Genomic DNA, 21,689 nt, shown 5'->3' on the forward strand with positions numbered 1-21,689 from the left:
CATTTTCCCCAAATTAACCTGAATTAGAGATGACAGCTTTACCCAGCAGGGCTCATTAAATCAGAGAAGAAAAATTATATTTGTGAATAATCTATACTTGCGAACCTGCAATAATTTTCTAAATTTAGTAGATAATGGCAGTTGTATTAAAGTGTGTGAGAATTTTCTTAACTTGCTGAAGGTATCCTGGAGTTTTAGTTTTTCTACACAACTCAATTCCAACTTCTTTTTGAGAATATATTTTGTCAGTTTTTTAAAATCTAAATTATGATCCTTGTCAAGGCTTACAAATGACATTTTGGTTTGAAATTTCCAGAGAAATTCTTGTTTGAAAAACATGCCTTCACTCAGATGACTGCATAATATCTTTGGCTGTGTGGTGCCTCATAGTTGGTATTGAAGTCAAGGTGTTTTGTCACTTTCTCTTATTGGTCAATTAGAAATGAATTGGGAAATGCATTCTATAAATGGAATTATGGATAAGTCTCAGAGATGTTTTTTTTTAATAGCTCCACTGAGGATATTTAACTCATGTAATTTTTATGAGAGAAATTAAAGTTTGCTTTTCACCTGCACTTTAATTCAAAAAATCAGTTTTGGGGGTCTTCCCAGTATTCATTTTCAGAGAGCGTTTATAAAAGTATTTTCTCAATTCTCATCTAAGTTCTCAATTCAGAAGGCAGCTAGAATGGATGAATGGAAAGGAGCATTCAAAATCTCACCTTGAGGCCAAGTTTATGTGATTTACCTCTGGGTGCTGCTATGTAGAATATGATATTAAAGATCAAGCAGAGTGTGGTGAGTTTGAACTATCACTACTACTAGTATGAAGTTAAGGATGTTCACTCTAATTATGCTAAGAATGGGCACAAGTTTGGCCTTTGCTCTTAGAAATGCTTTGGATTAAATTTTGTCTCAATAGCAGAGCCACTAAAATGATATACAAGTGGGGAAGATGTGGAAAAGGTACTCAATTCAATCTTTGCCTTATTTTCGAGTGTATTATGTGACAGACTATGAAACCCAGAATTGTTGGTGATTTCAGTTATTGATTGCCTTCCATGGTAAGACACTTCATCGTCTTGTCCTGAAATCATCATGCTTTCTCTGGCATTTATGATAGATCTGTTCTTAGCTACCCATGTGCTCTGTAAGGATGTGCAGTAAATTTCATAGCACTCAGCACAGTCATCGCAGGTTTGCTTACATAGCCAGTGGTATTGTAAAAATACTTCAAGTCCATACTGTGATACACTACCCTAAAGCTTTGCTTATACAATTTTCTGTTGAAGAAAGATACCTGAAATCATTCTAAGTTTCTTTATTATAAGGAATTAATTTTATTGGTATAATCACCACAAATAAACATTGTTCTAGAGTTGATTTTTCTCATCATTTTTTTTGCACCTTTGTTGTCCAGAACCAAAAAGTTAGCACTGCTTGGTAAGCTTGCCCATAGATACTCATGAAATTTTACATAATGATGACAAAAAAAATTTAACTTTGTATATGTTCAACAGTTTTATTTATTCATTTATTTATGTGTGCATTTTAAAAAAAATTGATTTTACAGAGAGGAAGAGAGAGGGATAGAGAGTTAGAAACGTTGATGAGAGAAACATCCCACAGCTGCCTCCTGCACACCTCCTACTGGGGATGTGCCTGCAGTCAAGGTACATGCCCTTGACTGGAATTGAACCTGGGACCTTTCAGTCCGCAGGCCGATGCTCTATCCACTGAGGCAAACCAGTTAGGACTGTGTGTGCATTTTATAATTATTTGGTGATTTAGATAACATAAAGAAGAAATGGGAGTAGATCTTGCTTTTTAGGGAGCATAAACTTTAGTAGAAGTAAGACAGATACATAAACAACAGAAATGCAAGGTAGAAAGTAGAAAAATATAACAGAAAAAAATACAGAAAAAGGACTTAGGGCAGCGATTCTCAACCTGTGGGTCGCGACCCCTTTGGGGGTCGAATGACCCTTTCACAGGGGTTGCCTAAGATCGTCGGAAAACACATATATAATTACATATTGTTTTTGTGATTAATCACTATGCTTTCATTATGTTCAATTTGTAACAATGAAAATACATCCTGCATATCAGATATTTACATTACGATTCATAACAGTAGCAAAATTACAGTTATGAAGTAGCAACGAAAATAATTTTATGCTTGGGTGTTACCACAACATGAGGAACTGTATTAAAGGGTTGCTGGCATTAGGAAGGTTGAGAACCACTGGCTTAGGGATTATAAAAGAGAGTTTAGCCCCCGCTTGGAGAAATAAGGAATTGATATTTATGCTTGTGAGTCTTTTGTGTTTGTGTTGTGTTTATGTGTGTAGACTTGTGTATATATATATGTATATTCATAGTTCTATTGATAATAAGAAGAAAATAAATGGTGATGAATCCAACACTCTGGAAAGCATTCTGAACACTAGCAATCGATTATTTTATACATGTAACCAAGTAGGTTTTTCAGGTTTAGCTTGTTGGGTAGATAAATTACTTCTTAAGAATAGTTTTTATTAACAGAAGTGGCTGTTTTTCAATGTAGCAGAGACAACCAGGAACCTAGCCTTGGATTAACAAATACGTCATTTATAGGAAACCACTATGTCTGTCTTGAGGGGGATGTTCAGAATCCCAGGCAAAAGGATTGGTTAGTGTGGGGGATTTTCTGCAGCTGGTGAAGCAAACATGTAGCTTACATCCTGGGCTGTGGAGATTTCAAAGACATTTTAGATATTTGCAGAAAATTAAGGCTTTTTTTTTTTAAAAAAAATACATGATTTGTTTCAATCTAATGATAGACATAACTCTCCTTTTACTAGTGTAAACATGAGAATTGTATTGCCTTGGAGTATAAACAATTAGAAATCTTAACCATGTATGAAATAATGTAGGATATCATCAACTGCACTCCCAAGCTGTATTCATAACATGACGTTGTTTTGGCATTAGATGACACCTTACCATGGCCAGGCATACATATCCCCAAAGGAAAAGATTGGAAGAAAAATACAATGCATCAATTTCAATGGCCTTATGAGATTTTCACATGTTCACACTTGGAGACATTCAATTTGTTCTGAAAGATTTACATTGATTATGTCTGCATTTATCTTCAGTGCCATTTCTTCTTCAGCCATTCTACCTCCATCCTACATTGTTCGATACCTGCAAACAAAATGCTCTACGTAAATTTCTTTTATAAAAACAGTACAAAGAACTTCCCACGGTTTTAGCGTGAGAAGGAGGTTCTCCAGGTACGCAGAGGGCCTGACCCTGCTCCCTCTGGATTTTCTCAAGGATTCTGCTGCTCATACCCTCTGAGTCCCCTTTCCTATTAAAACTCTCATGCAGATGAAAACTCTCACATTTTTCAACTGAAATTTGTAGGACATTTAAAACTATTTGGCTCCAGCCTAAGGGAACACAAAGCAATAAAATCAGAAAGAAGAAAAGAAACATAAAATGAATCAGGCTCAAAAGGTACACAGTCCCCTCTGATCTTACCGTAGTTAACAAGCTCCCAGAGCTCATTCCATGCCCCCATTCCATGCTCTGTCTGAGAAGGTTTTGTATGTTCTATACCCAAAGCACTGGAACAACTTTTTCAGGCACCTTGTCGGGCTTTCTGGCTTCTCAGTGCCTCGTTGTTTCCTCCTTCCCATCCCTGCCTCCACATAGAAGAGCCAAGATCAGGATGTAAATTTCGTCCAGGGTCCATCACTGAGTAGGGACCCCCCCACCCCATATAAGTATATTTGGAAAGTATATGGAAAGCATTCTAAACACTAGCAATCAGTTATGACGTATATTGTCTGTCCCGACTTCCCGGCTTGAAGGACGTACCTGCAATCCCTGGGCAGATGACAGCCAGACCACTTCGTGATTGACACCATGTACATCCCACCTTTCAGAGGAAATCCCATTTCTGTGAAAAGCGAGGCATGATTCACGTCTAGGCAATATCACACTGTTCCCACCATACAAGAGATGCGCCTGTATGCGAATAGGGTCCTTTTGTTACCGTCTATTGCAAATAATACAGCTATACTGCTCCATAAACAGAGGGCTGTGAGGTTCACGTTAAACAGATGGGAAGCGGAAATGGAAACAGTTCAGCTCAAACTCCTCCTCCTTTATGAAGCCTCTGAGGCCCGCCTGCAGCGATGAGCAGTGTGGTGGCACTAGCTCTGGTGCTGGTCTCAAACGGGCGTAACCGGGCTTGTCCTGGCACCATCGTGCATCAGCACTGCGGTCTTGATCCCCTTACGTACTTTCCTTAGACTTCACTTTTTCCTTGTGAGTAAAGCAGGGATATTGGTGTGAGAATAAGGTGAAACCTTGCCTATGTAGTAAGGACATGCATGACCTGGGTAAATACATACTAAATACATAATTAATATTGCATTATTTATAGCTATATATATATCACTTATCATGTACTACTGTGTATTAATTTTTTATAAAAAATTACTACTTACCACCCTTTCCTTTCTGGGCAAAAGCAAAAGGGAAAGAAACGGTTGGATCTTTCATTTTCCAGAGAGAAAGGGATAAAATAATAGTTGTCTGCTGAGGGCTTGCTCTTTTCCAAACAGTGACAGAGTTTAATTCTCGCTTTCCACGCCTCCAGCCTCTGCTGGCTCCACTGGAGTTTTTCATCCTCTAACTTCTTTTTCTTCTCTGCTTTTTGTTCTACATTAAACTGAGCGATCTCTTCATTTTTCTCTGTGATGTATTTAAGCAGCAAATTACTCCTCCTGGCTAAGAACTTCCCATCTTCTGTGTTTAATGTGTTCGCTAGAGAATTGCTGCTGTTCCTCGACCCCCTCCCTCTTCCCCCCTCTCCTTCCTTTGCCTCTGCCTCTCCTCCTCCACAGCGGATCCAGGCAGGGGTGCAGCGCCCAAAGAGGGCCACCAGGGTTAATTGTTAAAATAAAATATTCACACCTTCTCCTTGCAACCCTGGGTCCAGGGCCAGGTAGATAATGTAGGTGAGCAAAAAGGAAGGTGCCTAAGACAGGTGGGTGTAGTGCAGTAGGGAGCACATACTCCCTCCCATCCAGGCAGCTGCTCCCGCAGCTTGCCAGGAGGAGAATGTGAGCTCAGTGATGCCAGATCTCAGAATTTTTCCAAGATAAGCTGAGAATTCTGACTTTTATGTGAAATATTCTGATTTTTTTAAAAAAGTGTTGGCGATGAATCAAGCGTCTGCCTGTCATTTCTTTTTATGAATGTACACACCCAAATGGATGTCTTCAGCCATTGACCATCAGTTTGTGCTCTCAGCTGAATTTTCCAAAACCTTCGTAAGGGCAGAGTCAGATCTTTCTGCCTCGTTGTGTCCAAGTGGCCCGTAGGCACCTGATTGGGTCAATGATGGTCAGTGATGGGGAACGTGGTTCTAGGAGCATTACTTTGTTTACTGGATGTGCTTCCTGTTTGACTTGCCCTATTTGTTGTTGCTACATGTTAAATCCAGTGCTTGCTTAGGGCCTGCACTTGAGCACTTTTAATGTGAATGAAGCAGTGGTTCCCAGTCACATTTTGCTAGAAAGACAATCGGAATTGGCTTAGATTGCTTGCATCCTGTGGTGGGGTTGAACATTATTGTATTTCTTTCTTGGAATCCATACCAGCCTCTGCACTCAGGCAGGTAAGGGTAAGTCAATAAACTTAAGTGATTCTTTCAACCCACTTTGGGAAGCCAGAGTGGAAGAGAGGGAAAGAAAGGAAAGGTGAGAGGAGGGAGATCCTTTTCTGGAGACATTATTGGAGCTAGTCTGTACAAAGGTCATTTTTCCCTGTGGGGCCAGCCCCCCACCCTAGTATGACTAAAACATGTAGGTGGATTTTCCTTAAAAAGTTGGTATCTACTCATTGGAAGAATATACAGAATATACATTAAAAAGTATATTGGGAGCCCTTAAAGGAATTATTACCTATTTTGAAGATGAAGATAATTAAGGTGCTGTTCATTTTATTTCTGTTCAATCAGCTTATATTGAGGGCTTGTTTTGTGCAAGGCACAGTGCTTGATCCTGGGAGGTGGGGCACAAAAAGAATAAGACATGATCTCTGGTTTCCAGGAGCTAAATGCACAGAGGTATGCTAAAACAAACATGTTTCCACAAATTAATATGTGAATCTTATTTTGGATTAGTTCGGTCATGTTTTGAAGTTTGAAGGGGAAATCTACTTTCACATATAGTTTTGAAAAATTGGCAGTCAACCTAACTAACCTATAATTTATCTTTTGAGTAGATGTGGATTATTATATACAAGTTCTGTATATGTTTGCTTTAAGCAAATATTCCTTTAAGGCTACTAAATTATTGAAGAGAAAGGTTTACTCTGTAAGGTTCAGAATTTACAGATACAATATTAGTATAGCTTTTATGTTTCTCTCTATAGCTCCCTTGAGAAATAGAATAGTATTGCTGTAGTCTTACTTTCCGGAGGGGAATACATGAAAGGCTGTCATCTGAATCCAAAGTGAGTTGTTTAATGAACAGGAGTTAGGCCTTAAAACTTACAATTATTGCTCTAGGGCTGAATCCATTAAGAACTGAGTTTGATTTGGGGTGGGATTTATAGAAGTTATTGGAGAACACCAATTATATGGCACTGAGGCTGAAAAGGGACTCTGTCATGACCAGTGAGGGTCGTTATGCACACTGCTCTTGTTCTCTTACTGACCAGATATAGGAGATGATGTTATCCAGGGCAGACTCCTCTAATTTAAAGGAATTAATATTAAAAAATAAGGAAAGATTTAAACATCTATCTGAAATGTGGCTTGAATCTAAAACATTTTGCAACTGGTGTTTGAAATGAACAGATTATCTTGTCTCAAGCTTTTTTATTTTCTCATGCATGTACCTTTTAAATATTGTGAAGGTTAGAATGGAGGAAGTTCCTAGTTATTATATACAGTATCATAGAGCTCATGGGAAGTTTAAATTTCAGTAAGAAGTTTTCACAAAATTTGTATATATTAATATAGGAGGTTTTAAAAAAATCACGGTGAGGAGGCATTTAAAAAAGAGAGAACTGAATACATGAACAGAAATGTTTAAAGCAGAATGTGTAATGAACAGTAACACTTGAGATGTTATCTAATTTTAAAATGCACCCCAGATTACAGAAGCTCTTATGAGTGTTTGAAATTGGAGAATTTGAATGTGAAATTTGAAAAGCCAATAAGGGCTCTTACTTAGCTTGTTGGATGCACTTCAGATGCAGACAATATGGGTGCTTTTGGAAGCACATTATTTGGCCCAGTGGGTGTAGCTCCAAGGTTGAAACCAGGAGGTCACTGTTCGATTCTGTAGTTTGGGCACATGAGGGAACCTACCACGGCAAAATGAATAGATCTTGGGTAAAACATGTTTTAATGAATGAGCTTGCACTTTTTAGCTTGACCCATCTCAAATGTGAGCTGAAACCCAAGGGATTCTATATAATAAAAGGCTAATATGCAAATCATGAACGGCAGAATGACTGGTCTGACCACCAGGGGGCAGACACTCAATGCAGGAGCTGCCCCCTGGTGGTCAGTGTGCTCCCACGGGGGAGCATCGCTCAGCCAGAAGCTGGGCTCCTCACAGCTGGCGAGTGCAGCCGTGGTGGCGGGAGCCTCTCCTGCCTCCGCTGCAGCACTAAGGACATCCCCTGAGGGGTCCCAGATTGTGACAGGGCACAAGCCAGGCTGAGGTACCCCCCACCCCCGTGCACGAATGTCTTGCACCAGGCCTCTAATGAACTATAAGGTGTAAGCAAACTGGAAATGTAAAGGGCTTGAGGAGAAACGGTATTATCAGGAGTCTTCCCCTGGGTGAGTAGCAAAAAGAGGGACCTGGATTGAAATTCCCACATTAAGCCTGTGTCTTTTAAAGAGGAATAAAGTAATTCCAAGCTTGTATCACAACTTGACTTCCTACAGAAGTAAATTAAATCCTCTTTGGAAAAAAATCATTCCCAATTGAGATCCATTGGTTTTTCACAGATAAAGACCAAGCAAATATAAGCTTGTAATAAAATATCAGCAAACAAGGAACAAACAGCCACGACTGAGAGTCAGCAGAAAAGGCAAACAATTGATTGGCTTACTCCCTACCTAAGACCTTAGATACTAATGCTATCAGAATAGAATCCTATACTAATAAAAGATAAACATGCAAATTGACCATACTTTTGCTATGCCTTAAGCCATGCCCACCAGCCAATCAGAGCGACTATATGCAAATTAATCAACCAAGATGGTGGCCGGCAGCCACAGAGCTGGAGTGAGCAGGAGGCTTGCTTGCTCTAGTGATGGAGGAAGCCAAGTTTCCCCACCTGCCACGGCTCGGCTCTGAGCTCCACTGAAAGCAACAAAGTTTCAATTATAGAAGGTAAATAAACCCCAGATACCTGCTTTCAGCCAGCCGTGGCCACGGAGCTGGAGTGAGCAGGAGTGGGTTGCTCCTGGCGATGGAAGAAGCCAAGCTTTCCGAAGGCCTCTGCTAAAGGTGGCCTCTGCTAAAGGCAACAAAGTTTCAATTATAGAAGGTAAATAAATCCCAGAAAAAAAAAAATAGAAAAAAAAAGAGAGGCTGGGAGCTTCCGTCGCCAGGGGGCTTGGCCAGCCTGAAAATGGCCCTCAGCCCCTCACCCAGACTGGCCAGGCCCCCCAGTGGGGACCCCCTACCCTAAAGGGGGTGTGGCCAGCCAAAAACAGCCATCAGCCCCTCAACCAGGCTGGCCAAACCTCCATGAGGTGAGGGTCCCCACTGGGGTGGACATCCTCTGAGGGGTCCCACACTGCAAGAGGGCATAGGCTGGGCTGAGGGACCCCCCGAGTGCCCAAATTTTTGTGCACCGGGCTTCTAGTATAAAATAATCATGTATAAAAGGTTTAAAGAAATACAAGATGAAATCACAAAAGTGAGCAAGTCATAAGAGTCTAACAAAAATGATCCAGTAGATTTTTAAAAAGAACAAAACAAAACATAAAAAAATAAAATCGTTGGGGCAGGGGGTGTATGTGGAAACTCTCAGTGATTAAATGGTTAAGTATGCAATAAGAAGTTGGTGACCTGGAAGATAAATTTGAAGACATCATAAAGAGTACAGCCAAAGAAACAAGTGGGACAACATGAAAGAAAAGCACAGAAAAGGCAGGACAAATAAAAGAACAAATTCATATATCAATAGTGACAGTAAATACAAGGGGACTAAATCTGAAGCTGGCTGTGGGTTTTTTTGTAGAGGTCTTTGTCCGCTTGAGAGAGTTTCCTCCTTTTTCTAGCTTGCTAGAACTTCTTTTAAAAGTTGCTTTTTGGTCCTAAGTTGATACTGGATTTTTTCAAATGCTTTTATTGCATCTCTTTTTCTGCACCTTTTGAGATGATGATATGATTTTTCTGTGAATATGGTGCATTACAAAGTTTGATTTTCAAATGCTAAAGCAGCTTTGTGTTTCTGGGATAAATCCAGTTGGTCATGATGCATAGTCCTTTTTGTGTATTGAATTTAATTTGCTAAAATTTTCAAACATAAAATTTGAGACAAAATGCATTAATGGACATATATAAAATACTGTATCTAACCATTACAGAACACACATTATCTTCAGGCACACATTAAATACTTGCAAAGACTATTATGTACTTGTCCATAAAGCAATAAATTTCACAGAATTGATACATGCCGGCCACATTCCCTGATGGCTGTTCAATTCAGTTAGAAAAAAAAAAGATAAATTGTTCCATACCTTTTAAAAAAAGGTATGGATCAAAACAAAAATCATAGTAGAAAATAGAAATGATTAGAACTGAATCATAGCGAACTATTATATCAAAAGTTGTAAGAAGAAGGTAAAGGGATGTTTAAAGGGAGATATTTAGATATTCAAAGTTTTTAATAGAAAAGAATAAAGCCTGAAAATTAATGAGCTAAACAGCCTCCACCTTAAGCTGTAAAAGCAAAAGATCCCCAATGAAAATAGAAGGACTGACATAATAATAATAAGATTTTATTTTTCCATTTCATTATTTCATAGCAGGTTGACTAACCTTTTGTAAAAGGTGTATGGAAGAGCAAAAGCCCCCCAAATAGCCAGTGCACTACTAAGATAGTAAGACTTAGAAAACTCTCACTATTTCTGTATATATTCAGACAATGTGGTCATGGACAGGGATAAGGAAAATGATTAGTGGAACAGAATAAAAAGCATTGAAACAGACACTCCTGTAGGTGTCCTTGACATATGATAGGGATGGCACTGCAGAGCTGAGGGGCAAGCCATTTTTTTTTTCATAATTGTCTGGGACAATTGGTTGTCCATATGGAAAATAAATCAGATTGAATGTAACATGATACACGAAAATCAGTTCCATATGGTTTAAAAACAGATGTGAAAGACACAACTTAGGAATTGGAGAAAATTATAACATATATTTCTGAACTAATAATACAGAAGAATTTTCAAAATTTCTGATACAAAAATTGCTAACCATAAAAGGAAATATTGACAAATTCAGCTCTATTAGAACTAAAAAGATACGAGAAAGGTAGTGAAGTACAACTTCTAAAACTAGAGAAGATACTTGTAATACATATAACTAATAAAGGATCTGTGTCTAGAATAGAAAGAACTAAAAAAAAAAAAAAATCAGCCAGGTAGGTATAGCTCAGTGGTTGAGCATCGATCTATGAACCAGGAGATCATGGTTAGATTCCCAGTCATGCCTGGGTTGCAGGCTGGATCTCCAGTAGGGGGTGTGCAGGAGGCAGTTGATCAATGACTCTCATCATTGATGTTTCTATCCCTCCCTCCTTCTCCCTTCCTCTTTAAATCAATAAAAATATTTTAAAAAGTCAATAGGAGATGACAGTCAACCCAAAAGAAAAAGGAGCAAACATATGACTAGGCATATTTCTGAGTGACACAAACATATGATTAAAAGATACTTGACTTCAGAAGTATTAGAGAAATGCAAATTACACCTACAGCGACATATTTTATACGCACTGCATTAAAAAAATTAATGTTTGACAAGACCAAAGGTTGGCGAGGATGTGGAGCTACGGAAATTTATCTAGACATTATTTAGAGCATTGAACACTTGCCCCAGCAGTTACACTTTTAGGAATACACTCTGGAGAAGCTCTCGATAGATACACTAGAGATCATCTGTAAGAGTTCAGAGCAGCACTATACATAACACGAAAAGATTGGCAACAACTAAATAGCCCAAATATTTACTGACCTGAGAATAGAGAAATAGTGACAAACGTGCATAACGGAATACCATACATTAGTGTGCAATAAACAACCAGTGTTTTGTACAAGATGTGTGAAACTTAAAACCACAAATCCAAGTGGAAAAAAGTCCCAGAAAAGAACATCCAGTAATATTTTTGTGGCACTAAGGGGAAGAAGTTGGTTAAGATGATGGGAGAATATGCAAAGACAGGCAGCAGCATTAGTAATATTCCAATTCTGAAGTTAAATGGTGAGTTCTCTGGGGTTTATTCCAGTATTAAGTTTAATAACATACATGTTGTATATCTTTCCTTTTGTATATATCTAATATTACATGGTAAAAATGGAAAAACAGCTGGCAGGAATATTTAAGATGTTGGAAACATACTATAAGCCTATAAATTCTGAGTCAGCTTAACTTTGTGGGCTGCTGAACTTTCTCATTATTCAGAAACGTCCAGGGTTCCTCAACCCCTTGTGATTCCAGAGCGCCATCTGCCGGAGAGTCACTTTAATTTTTTTCTTTTCTGGCTTTTAAGCTTTGTGCCCAATTTGATGCCCAAGTTAAAAACAAAACAAAACAAAAAAACCTGGAGAATAAAAGCTATTTCTAGTGCTTTAGTCACTATTTATGTGTGGAAACCTTGCTACAGTGGCTTTTGGTTCTATGGGTATAAGGGTTCCCAGGAAAACACATTGCAAGTTCTTCTTTTAGAACTGTCACAGCCATTCCCTCTCGAGGGATAGTGGGAGGGAGGCTAATGCTCAGCCTCCATGCAGTGGGGCCACCCCGCCTCTTGTCTCTTTTCACGCCACCCTTCCTATTCCCATGCTCTAATTTATTTCCCTTAGAACGAATTTGAGATTTTGTCAAGGAAAGAAAAGGGCCACTCAAGGAGAGCGGTTTGGTGCTTAAAACTAGTGAACGAAGAGGCAAAAGACAAGGGTTCGGATGAGTCCTTGCAGTTCCAAAGAGGCAGAAAGTACAGGAGGGATCCTAGTCTTGACATATGATAGGGATGGCACTGCAGAGTTGAGGGGCAAGCCCCCCCTTTTTTTTTCCAAGCTCTGGGGTTCCTCCAGCTCCCATTGTGGAGATGACATGGTCTCCACCAAGGGTTCCCCTTGGACCCGTTAGTAATACCGTGGGAATGTGAGCCACTATTTCTGTCCCTTCTGGGAATCTACAAATATCTAAATCAGATTTAGAAAGCGGAATGAGGAAACCGGAACACCTTCGGTGGGAACTGCCTTTCAAATGGCAGCCAGACTTGGTGAGATCACTCAGGCTGGGATCAGAAGGCAAATTTCCTCCCATACCTTCTACTGATTTTGTTGGGCGTTAACCCATGGCCCTGGACCTGAACAAAATTAAAATTCTTGGTGTTGGTACCTCAGGCAGAAATGTTTGCAATAAATAAAGAAAAAAGGCCTGACCTAGAGTCAAAAATTCCAGGTTTAACAAACCTGTTGGAGGCTCCGCGGTGATGCTTGAGCACCCAAGACAGTTAGTTATGTCAGCAGCAAAGTAGGCTGTACGTAAAACAGAGCTCGTAACACTTGCTCTCTGTTGAGCCAACAATGCAAGTTTGGCAGATGATGCCTACCATTTATCTGAGTTCCTTAGAAGAACAGCCCCATGGACGTACAAAGTATTGTTGTGGGTGAGGAAACGGCTGTCAGCCAGGGGCCTTCTGATAGGGTGTTTCTGGAGAGAGTCCTCCCTGGGTTTATTGTCTGACTTGGAGTTAGAGTCTCCTGTCAGGCCTTTCGGGGCAGGGAGGAAGGGAAGGAAGGCTCTCCCGTGGTGGGTGAGTGTGGGGGAGATTACGACACATGACGCAGGTTGACTTAAGCAGTGTCCTCCAAATCACATCGTTGTTGGCCTAGGCTTGCTCAGGTGCTGCCCTCTCTTCAGGATGCAAAAGGATGGAGTGAGATGACTTTTGCATTGCTTTTATTAGCTCTGAACTTGATATGTTCCCATCTTTATTGAGCTGTGATTGGCAATAAATGTATAAGATATTTAACGTGTACATTGTGGAGGTTTGATATATGCTTACATTGTGAAAGGATTTCCACCATTGCATTAACACACTCATTGCCTCACATATTTACCTTTTATTTTGTGAGAACATGAAGTTCTGCTCTCAGCACATTTTAATTATACAATATAGTGTTATCAGCGGTAGTCACCACGTTTTACATTATACCCTCAGACCTTATTTATCTTATAGCTGAAAGTTTGTACCTTTTACCAACCTCTCCCTATTGTCCCACCTCCCAGTCCCTGGCAATCACTTTCTACTCCCTGTTTCTATGAGTTAGACTTTTTTAAAAATTCTATATATAAGTGACAGCACGCAGTATTTTTCTTTCTCTGTCTGACTTACTTCACTTAGCATAATGCCTTTCATGTTGCAAATTACAAGATTTTCTTCTTTTTAAAGAGTGAATAATATACACATTAATATACATATAGGTACATTATAATACACATGTGGTATATAGATATATATATCTCCATTGATGGACACTTGGATTGTTTCCATACCTTGGCTATTGTGAATAGTACTGCTGTGAACATGGGAGTTCATTTTATCCTTTGGAATAATGATTTCATTTCCTTTGGATATACACCCAGAAGTGAGTTAACCTAACACACTGAGGACGAAGTGGAAGTTGTCCGTGGGGTGGTAGTGGTCAGAAGACAGTGGTTCAGTGAGGAGAGCTGCAACTCAGGGCTCCGAGCTCTGGCTTTGCCTTTGCGTTCCTGGTATCATTCTGTCACAAGTGCTCGGTCAGGTACAACCCTCTTCGGTTTGTGCAGAGGAAAGTAACTAAAAATGATTTATGATGCTTTAAAAATAAATATATTTTAGCCCATGACCAATTTCTGTCTGCAGGAGGAAGGACAGCAAAGCCATCAAGTGGTCTTGGTGGTAGTTTTCTCCACAATCCAGTGACCCCATTGCCTTTTCTCTATCAGACCTCCTCCTCAGCTTCTCTTTAGTAAGAGTCCCTGGCCTGTCAGTCTTTCCCCTCCAGCTCTATTGACATATTTACATGTAACATAGGTAAGTTCATGGTGTACAGTGTACAGTGTGTTTTGATACATGTATGTACTGCACAATGATTAGCACAATAAGGTTAGTTAACTTCCATCCTTTCCCGTAATTATCTTTTTTTTGGGTACTGATAACATTTAAGATCCACTCTCTTAATACCTTTCAAGTGTATAATACAGCATTGATAATTGTAGTCACCATGTTAAATTAGACCCCAGTTCTTATTCATCTTATTGCTGAGAGTTTGTGCCTTTGCCTGGTCCATCTTTACAAACACTCGCCTCACACTCAATCAGCTACTTCTGTCTCCAACCCGTCCCCAAATGAGCTCTTTTAGCAAAATTTGCCACTGGTTAAATCTCTCTGCCGACTCCACCCCTCCACCCATGCCTGCACGCAGGCAGCTGAATGTCGCTGCAGAAAACCACACAACCATCTTCACTGCCTGACTTTACATTTATGCTGTCATCTCTTAGGGGGGCCCGTAGCCTGGTAGTTCAACCACATATCCCTGGAGAATCTACTCACGCATTTTTCAAGATGACTATTTCACACCTTTCTCCTCTCACCTCAGATCACCAACATTTCTCTTTCCCGTTCCAGCTGTTTTATTTGACTGAGAAAAATACAAGCGATATGAGGGTCACTTTCACACACTCCCCCTCACCAGACTTGCCCAGCTGCCCGCTGTGCCACTGCGGTGGAGGAGGCACCTGGAGCAGCCGTGCACTGGCCCCCATCCCCTCGCAGTAACAGCAGAGCGGCCGCCAGCCTTATGGACGGGCCACTGTGTGCCGGGCTTAGTTGTAAATACCTTGTATATCAACTATCGCCATCCTTACAGCAGCCCTGTGGGGTCGGAATCCGTTTTACAGCGAGGCAGCTGAGGCACCAACATTCAGTCACCTTTCAGAATGACACAGGAAGTGTGCGTGGCGCCGAGTTCACATGTGTGACCGCCCTCCCTCTGATGCCTCACCCCTCAGGACATTCCTGTCTCTTCTGTCTCCTGCACCATCAGCCCCCTCTCTACCAGATCTTCCCATCAACTTACATTCACAGTCCAAGAGCTCTTATCTTAAGCACCGACCCTTGACTTCAGATATCTCTTCAGCGGCCCCTTTGTATTGCTCTCCTTTTCAAATTTCTTGTAAGAGTTATATTTGCTGTATCTACTAACTTTTTTCTAATATCCTTTTCAAATCCAGTCCTCCTTTTGTCCCTACGATTGCACGGAAACAACTTTTGTCAAGGTCACGAATGATCTCCACAGTGTCAAAGGCAGAGGTACTGTCAAAGCCAGATGGACATTCTCAGTGTCTTACTCGGCCTCTCAGGTGTTTTATTCATTTGGCTTCCCTGACACCACTCTCTCTTGGTTTTCCTCCCGCACAGCAGTCACTTCTCTGTCTCCTTTGCTGGATCGCCCTCTGCTGGCCAACTCCTAAATGTTCGATAATCCAATGACCCCATTTTTCTCTATCAACTTCCCTGCCTCCCAACACTCATTCTCTTGGTGATCTCAGCCAGTCTTAAGGCTTATTATTCATTAATTGATGACTCCTAGATTTTTATCTCTAGCTTTGATCTTTCCTGAGCTTCCAATACTTCTACTTGGAGGTCGTAGGCATAGCCATCACACAGTTATTGTCTCAATTAGAATTCTTTTTTAAAAATTATGTTTTTATTGATTTCAGAGAGGAAGGGAGAGGAAGAGATAGAAAAATCAACGATGAGAGAGAATCATTGATCCGCTTGTCTCCTGCACATCCCATACCCAGGCCAAGCCCACAACCGATGCCCTGACCGGGAATCAAACCAGGAATGAAACCATGACCTCCTGGAACATTGGTCAATGCTCAACCACTGAGCCACACTGGCCGGGCTCAAATAAAATTCTTGATTTTGCTCTTCATCCTTTAGTCCCTATTTTTGGTAAAGTGGGATCTTCCTCCCACATTCCACATTGTCATCAGCAGCAGGGCTCTACCTTCAAATTGCATCCCAGATCAGACCCCCTCTCCCCACATCCGGGACCTACACCCTTGTCCAGAGCACCATCCCTTACCCCCGGGTTTTGGAATAGCCTCCTAGTGGGTCTCCTGCTTTGTCTCTTGCTCTGACATAGCCTGTTCTCCATGCTGCAGCCAGAGTCATTCATTATAAACACATGTCAGACCTGGCCCCTGCCTCCCCCGCCCACCTCATTTCCTAGATGCTCTCTGTCCCTCCCTACCCACCACCCCAGCCCAGTCTTAGCCATTCTCTGGATACAAGCACACATCTGCCTCAAGACTTTTGCCCTTGCTGTTCCCTCTGCTTCCTGTGGCTGGGGATGCGCTTCCTAAATTGGCCTAAATTAAACAAGAGAATTCATTATTTTGGTATGATTTCTGTTTAGACTTTCCCTGATCAGAAAAACTTTCCCTGATCTCCCATCAAAACTAGAGCACCTGGCCTTTTCTATCTTTTTGCCAGTTTCAGTCGGGGTGTAATTTATGTCCTCTCTCTGTCTGTTTGCGGTATGTCCCTTCGGGCGTCAGACCGGCTCCACGAAGGCAGAGACATCCTTGCTCTATGCCTAGTGCCTGGAACCAGGTGCTTGACAAATATGTGTTGAATTTTTGAAACAGTGGCAGCCCTGTTTTCTCTATAACTGTTACAAGAAATTTGAAAAGGAGAGGGACACTGGGGGGGCCATGGAAGGGAGATATGAGGTCAAGGGTAGGTGCTTAAGATAGGATCTGTTAGAATTTGCTTGTAGGTTGATGGGGAAGGTCTGGTTGAAGTGGGGGAGGGAGACTGATGGTGCAGGAGAGAGAGGAGATAGCTACTGGAGGAATGTCCTGAGGGGTAAGGCATCAGAGAGAGAGAGCGGTTATAGGATAGGAAGGAAAAATATTAGATGCAAAGTTTTTTAAACCAAACCAAACCCAACCCTGTAAGTGATGGATGAGAAGGGATCTGTGTGGGGAAAACTGCCTGGAAGCAGCAGAGAGTCTTGGCTTTCCTCGGTGGCTCCAGGGGTCCATCCACGGAGAGCGTGGGGCCCACAGCATTCCTAGAACATTAAAGCTGGTGAAACAAAATGAAATGGAGATCTTCTGTCCCCTAAACCTACCCCATTTGAAGCACTGAAAATGACAAACGTGAATGTAACTCTTGTGATGATAGTAGCGAAAATGATTTTCAACCATGTTGCTTTTCTGAGTGTGCTTAATTAATATCCCATCTCCCAATTCCTCTGGGTTGGACTGGAACATTGAGGTAATGGTTTCCATTTCGTGGGTCACTCCTCCATACAGAGAACAGTTTCAGGAGTGGATGTAGGTGCCTCTCACTTAACATGATTGTGAGTTCTGCTCACTGAGGCAGAAGGAGAATGAAAAGACAATTATGCCAAAATAATGAATTCTCTTGTTTAGTATCTACAATAATAAAAGCATAATATGCTAATTAGACCGGACAGCCAGACGATCTTCTGGAGGAAGCTGGGGCTGTGAGGGCCAAGGCAGCCACCGCGGCTGCGAGGGCCGAGCTCCTTGCACAAATTTTGTGCATCGGGCCTCTATCAGATATAAAGGGATTGGAACGCTCCTTTTAAATTCTGTTAGCATTTTAGTGTGCTTTCCGAAGGATAAATCTTTAATGACCTCCAGAAAACAGGAAGAGGTTGTTTCCTACCCTAGTAAATATAAATATAACTAATAAAAATTCATGTTACCTGAACTTTGACGACAAATAAACATGATGCATAATAATTATCTGACAAAACTGTGATTTAAGAAGTTTAAAATGTATGTGAATGATGGGCACACATCAGTAGATGAGTGGATAGGAAAGCTGTGGTACATTTATACAATGGCGTACCACTCAGTTGTAAAAAAAGAGGGAAATCTTACTTTTGCAACAGCATGGGTGGGTCTGGAGAGTATTATGCTAAGTGAAATAAACCAGTCAGAGAAAGACAAATACCATGTGATTTCACTTATATGTGGAATCTAATAAACAAAATATACTAACGAAAAAAATAGAAAGAGACTCATAGAGACAGAGAACAGATTGACAGTTGTCAGAGAGGGGCTGAGTTGGGGGGCTGAGTGAAAAAAAGTGAAGAGATTAAGCCCAAAACACACAAAACCATCATAAACACAGACAACAGTATGGTGATTACCAGAGGGAAAGACGGTAGGGGATGTAAAAGAGAATAAATGGTGATGGAAGGAGACTTGGCTTTGGGTGGTGAACACACAGTACAATATACAGATGATGCATTATAGAATTATGTGCTTGAAACCTATACAGTGTTAGTAAAAATGTTACCCCAATAAATTCAATAGAACAATTTAAAGAAATGATGGGCACAAAATTCCACAAAACTCACATTGCTCACCTTGGCTATGCAGTTTGTGTTCACAGGCCAAGCAGGCCTATTCTGTAGCGTTTGGGTCATTGAAAAGATTCATTCCCAGTCACTTTGTCATTAATTTCTCTCTGTCCAGAGGGAGAAGAAGATGAGGATGAAGAGGATGAGGAGGAGGAGGATGAAGAAGAGGAAGACGAGGAGGAAGATGACGAGGATAAAGATGCAGACTCCCTGGATGAGAGCTTGGGTGGTGACACTGAGCTGCGTGGGTTCACTCTCCCTGGCGTCACCTCCCAGGAGCCTGACTTAGAGCAGGAAAGCAGGGACCTTCTGGAGGGAGTCACCTACCAGGTGCCAGACGCCCTCGAGTGGGAGCAACAGAATCAGGGCCTGGGTAAGAGTCTGGAGTGTTTCCCTTCCCCTGCTCCCTCCCCTCCTTTTACTTTTCTAAGGTGACTTTGGTTAGGGAGCAAAGTGAACGTTCTGTTTACATTGATGGGCGGTTCATTTGGGGGAAAGTGGTAGGTTTTTTTCTTCAACATGTTTATATTTAATGCTCTTAAATCACAAGGCTCCACACAGTCTCCACCTGCTCACTGAGAGCATGGTTCCCTGATCTTTGGAAGGAATTCCATCTTTCCTTCCCAGCTGGAGGACAGCTCTGGGCTTTGGGAGGACTTCCCAATGGGGAGGAAGTGTGTGTAACCAGCACACTTAACAAGAATTGTGAATGGTCTGGAGTCACCCTTTGTCCTTGTAGAATATACTCCCGAGTGTGAATGGTCTGGAGTCAGAGAACGATGTCGTCAGTCACCCTTTGTCCTTGTAGAATATACTCCCGAGGCGAAATTCGAGTCCAGTGACTTTTCTGTTCACTCTGTGGTGGCGTTCCATTGTCAGACACAGTATCATGTTAGCAGTCAGTGTCTGAACATACACCCCTTGCTTACTCTCTCATGTGTGTGGCTGTGGCCGCATTTTATGTGAGAGACTCTGTGGGTGCAGGCTGACCCCCACTTGGCACTCGCTTCCCTGTCAGCAGGGAAGCTCCGCTGTCTTCTCTTTTTGTTGTTGTTGTTGTTTTTGGAAGAGACACTATTAATGTTTGGGTGACTCCTGGAGGCCTCACTCTCTTGACCTGAGGCAAAGAGACTTCTCCAAAGAAATTCCCTTTGTCCTAGCAGCCCGTTCCATTGACCCGTCTTCAGTGTAGCAGGGGTTTGGTTTAAGAGTCATATAACTACTTTTGGGGGATTTCATTGAAAAAGTGGATGTTGGTCAGGGATGTTACTCTGGATATCATACTAGTGTGTCTTGATGCCTGGTTGAAACTTCTAATTTAGAATCCTATTACTTCTTATTTCTTAAAGATTGTTCTTCTCACTTCCCATGAAAACTCTCTGTTAGATCAGTGGTGAGAAAGGCTGAGTGCATTCAAATGAGTATGGAATGGGGAAGTCCCAGTGTCTGTTTATCGCAAGATTGGGCAGCTTACAATAAGTTCGTTTTTTTTTAAAGCTCAGACTGGAATTGTTAAACCCTTTAAAGGTTTGTAATCTCAGAGGCAATCCTTGTCATATTCGCTAGAACTAAAGAAACATGCACGAGGATGTTTAAAGTAATCTTTTCGCCTTTATAGAAGTCTGTGATGAGCCGTCCTTTAGATTTGGTTGATTACTTTTCTAACAAACCTAGCTGAGCACCTACTATGTTCCTGGAACTTTGCATGGCATTTGGAACAACAGAGAAGAACAAGGCAGTGCCTTTTCTTGACTAGAGCAGAGCCATTTCATTAAGGCTTCAATGCAGGGAGGGTTTCTTTTTCTTTTTAAAATATATTTTATTGATTTTTTACAGAGAGGAAGGGAGAGGGATAGAGAGTTAGAAACATCGATGAGAGAGAAACATCGATCAGCTGCCTCCTGCATACCTCCCACTGAGGATGTGCCTGCAACCAAGGTACATGCCCTTGACCGGAATCGAACCGGGGACCCTTAGTCCCCGGCTCCATCCACTGAGCCAAACCGGTTAGGGCGCAGGGAGGGTTTCTATAGGAAAAGTAGGTTATAAGAGGGCAGAGCAGAAATGTAGAAGGGGGTTATTTATATTAGCTGGGAGTGAGCAGAGCTGTCACTTGCAGGATGGGTAGATAAGAGAGAGCGTGCAGGGGAAGGAATCCAACAAAAGAGTATGCACAAAGGCATTGGGGGGTTGAAAGAGCATGGTGCATACACGGGTTGACAAAGACATTTGTTTCATATCAGACGTTTTCATATTATAATAAGTTACTATTTTCCTAAATGTGTCTTACCTTTTGCTGTCACTTCTTTTCCTGACAAATTCATGTTGTCCACATGTTTTTAGTACTGTTTCTAGGAACCGAAACAAGGAACAAACTTTTCAAGCTGGTTTTTTTCCTGTTGTGGGAAGACTGTTTGAGTAGTGTCTGGGACTGAAATTTTACCAGCTCATTAACTTTTCCTTGGAGTGTCAGGCGTATCTCCTCATAACTCAAAACCAGCAAAAACTCCTGGATCAATATTAATTGATACAGTATCCTAAATTCTCTCGGATTAGATGAAATGAAGGAAAACCTCCCTACTTGTGATGAATTTGTGGTAGGCTCCCCGAAGATGTCTGTGTTCTAGTCCTTGGACTCCATGACTGTGTCACCTTACCTGGCAAAAAGAACTATACTGACGTGATTAAATGAGGGGCCTTGAGACGGGGATGTTATCCTGGATGATCTGGGTGGGCCCGGTATATTGTAAGAGTCCTTAGAAGGAGGAGGTAGGAGGATCAGAGTCAGAGAAGGAGATGCGATGACAGGAAGAGGTCCTAGTGATGTGGCCAGGAGCCAAGGAATGCTGGCTGCCTCCCGAAGCTGGAAAAGGCAAGGGATGGATTCTCCCCTTGAGCCTCCAGCAGAAACACAGCCCTGCTGACACCTTGATTGCAGCCCCTCAAGACCTATTTCAGGTTT

At 41.5% G+C, this 21,689-nt stretch overlaps 1 protein-coding gene across 1 annotated transcript in view; it reads left to right on the plus strand.

Moving 5' to 3' along the window:
• LOC102759883 (chromosome unknown open reading frame, human C14orf37) overlaps positions 1 to 21,689 on the plus strand; it is a 92,541-nt gene that overhangs the window by 11,873 nt on the left and 58,979 nt on the right. Inside the window, exon 4 of the mRNA XM_006767671.2 lies at positions 18,843 to 19,100. Coding sequence (XP_006767734.1) covers positions 18,843 to 19,100 — 258 coding nt within the window. The remainder of the gene's footprint in view (positions 1 to 18,842; positions 19,101 to 21,689) is intronic.

This window comes from Myotis davidii, unplaced genomic scaffold (assembly GCF_000327345.1).
Source record: "Myotis davidii unplaced genomic scaffold, ASM32734v1 scaffold281, whole genome shotgun sequence".
In the NCBI taxonomy this organism is placed as follows: domain Eukaryota; kingdom Metazoa; phylum Chordata; class Mammalia; order Chiroptera; family Vespertilionidae; genus Myotis; species Myotis davidii.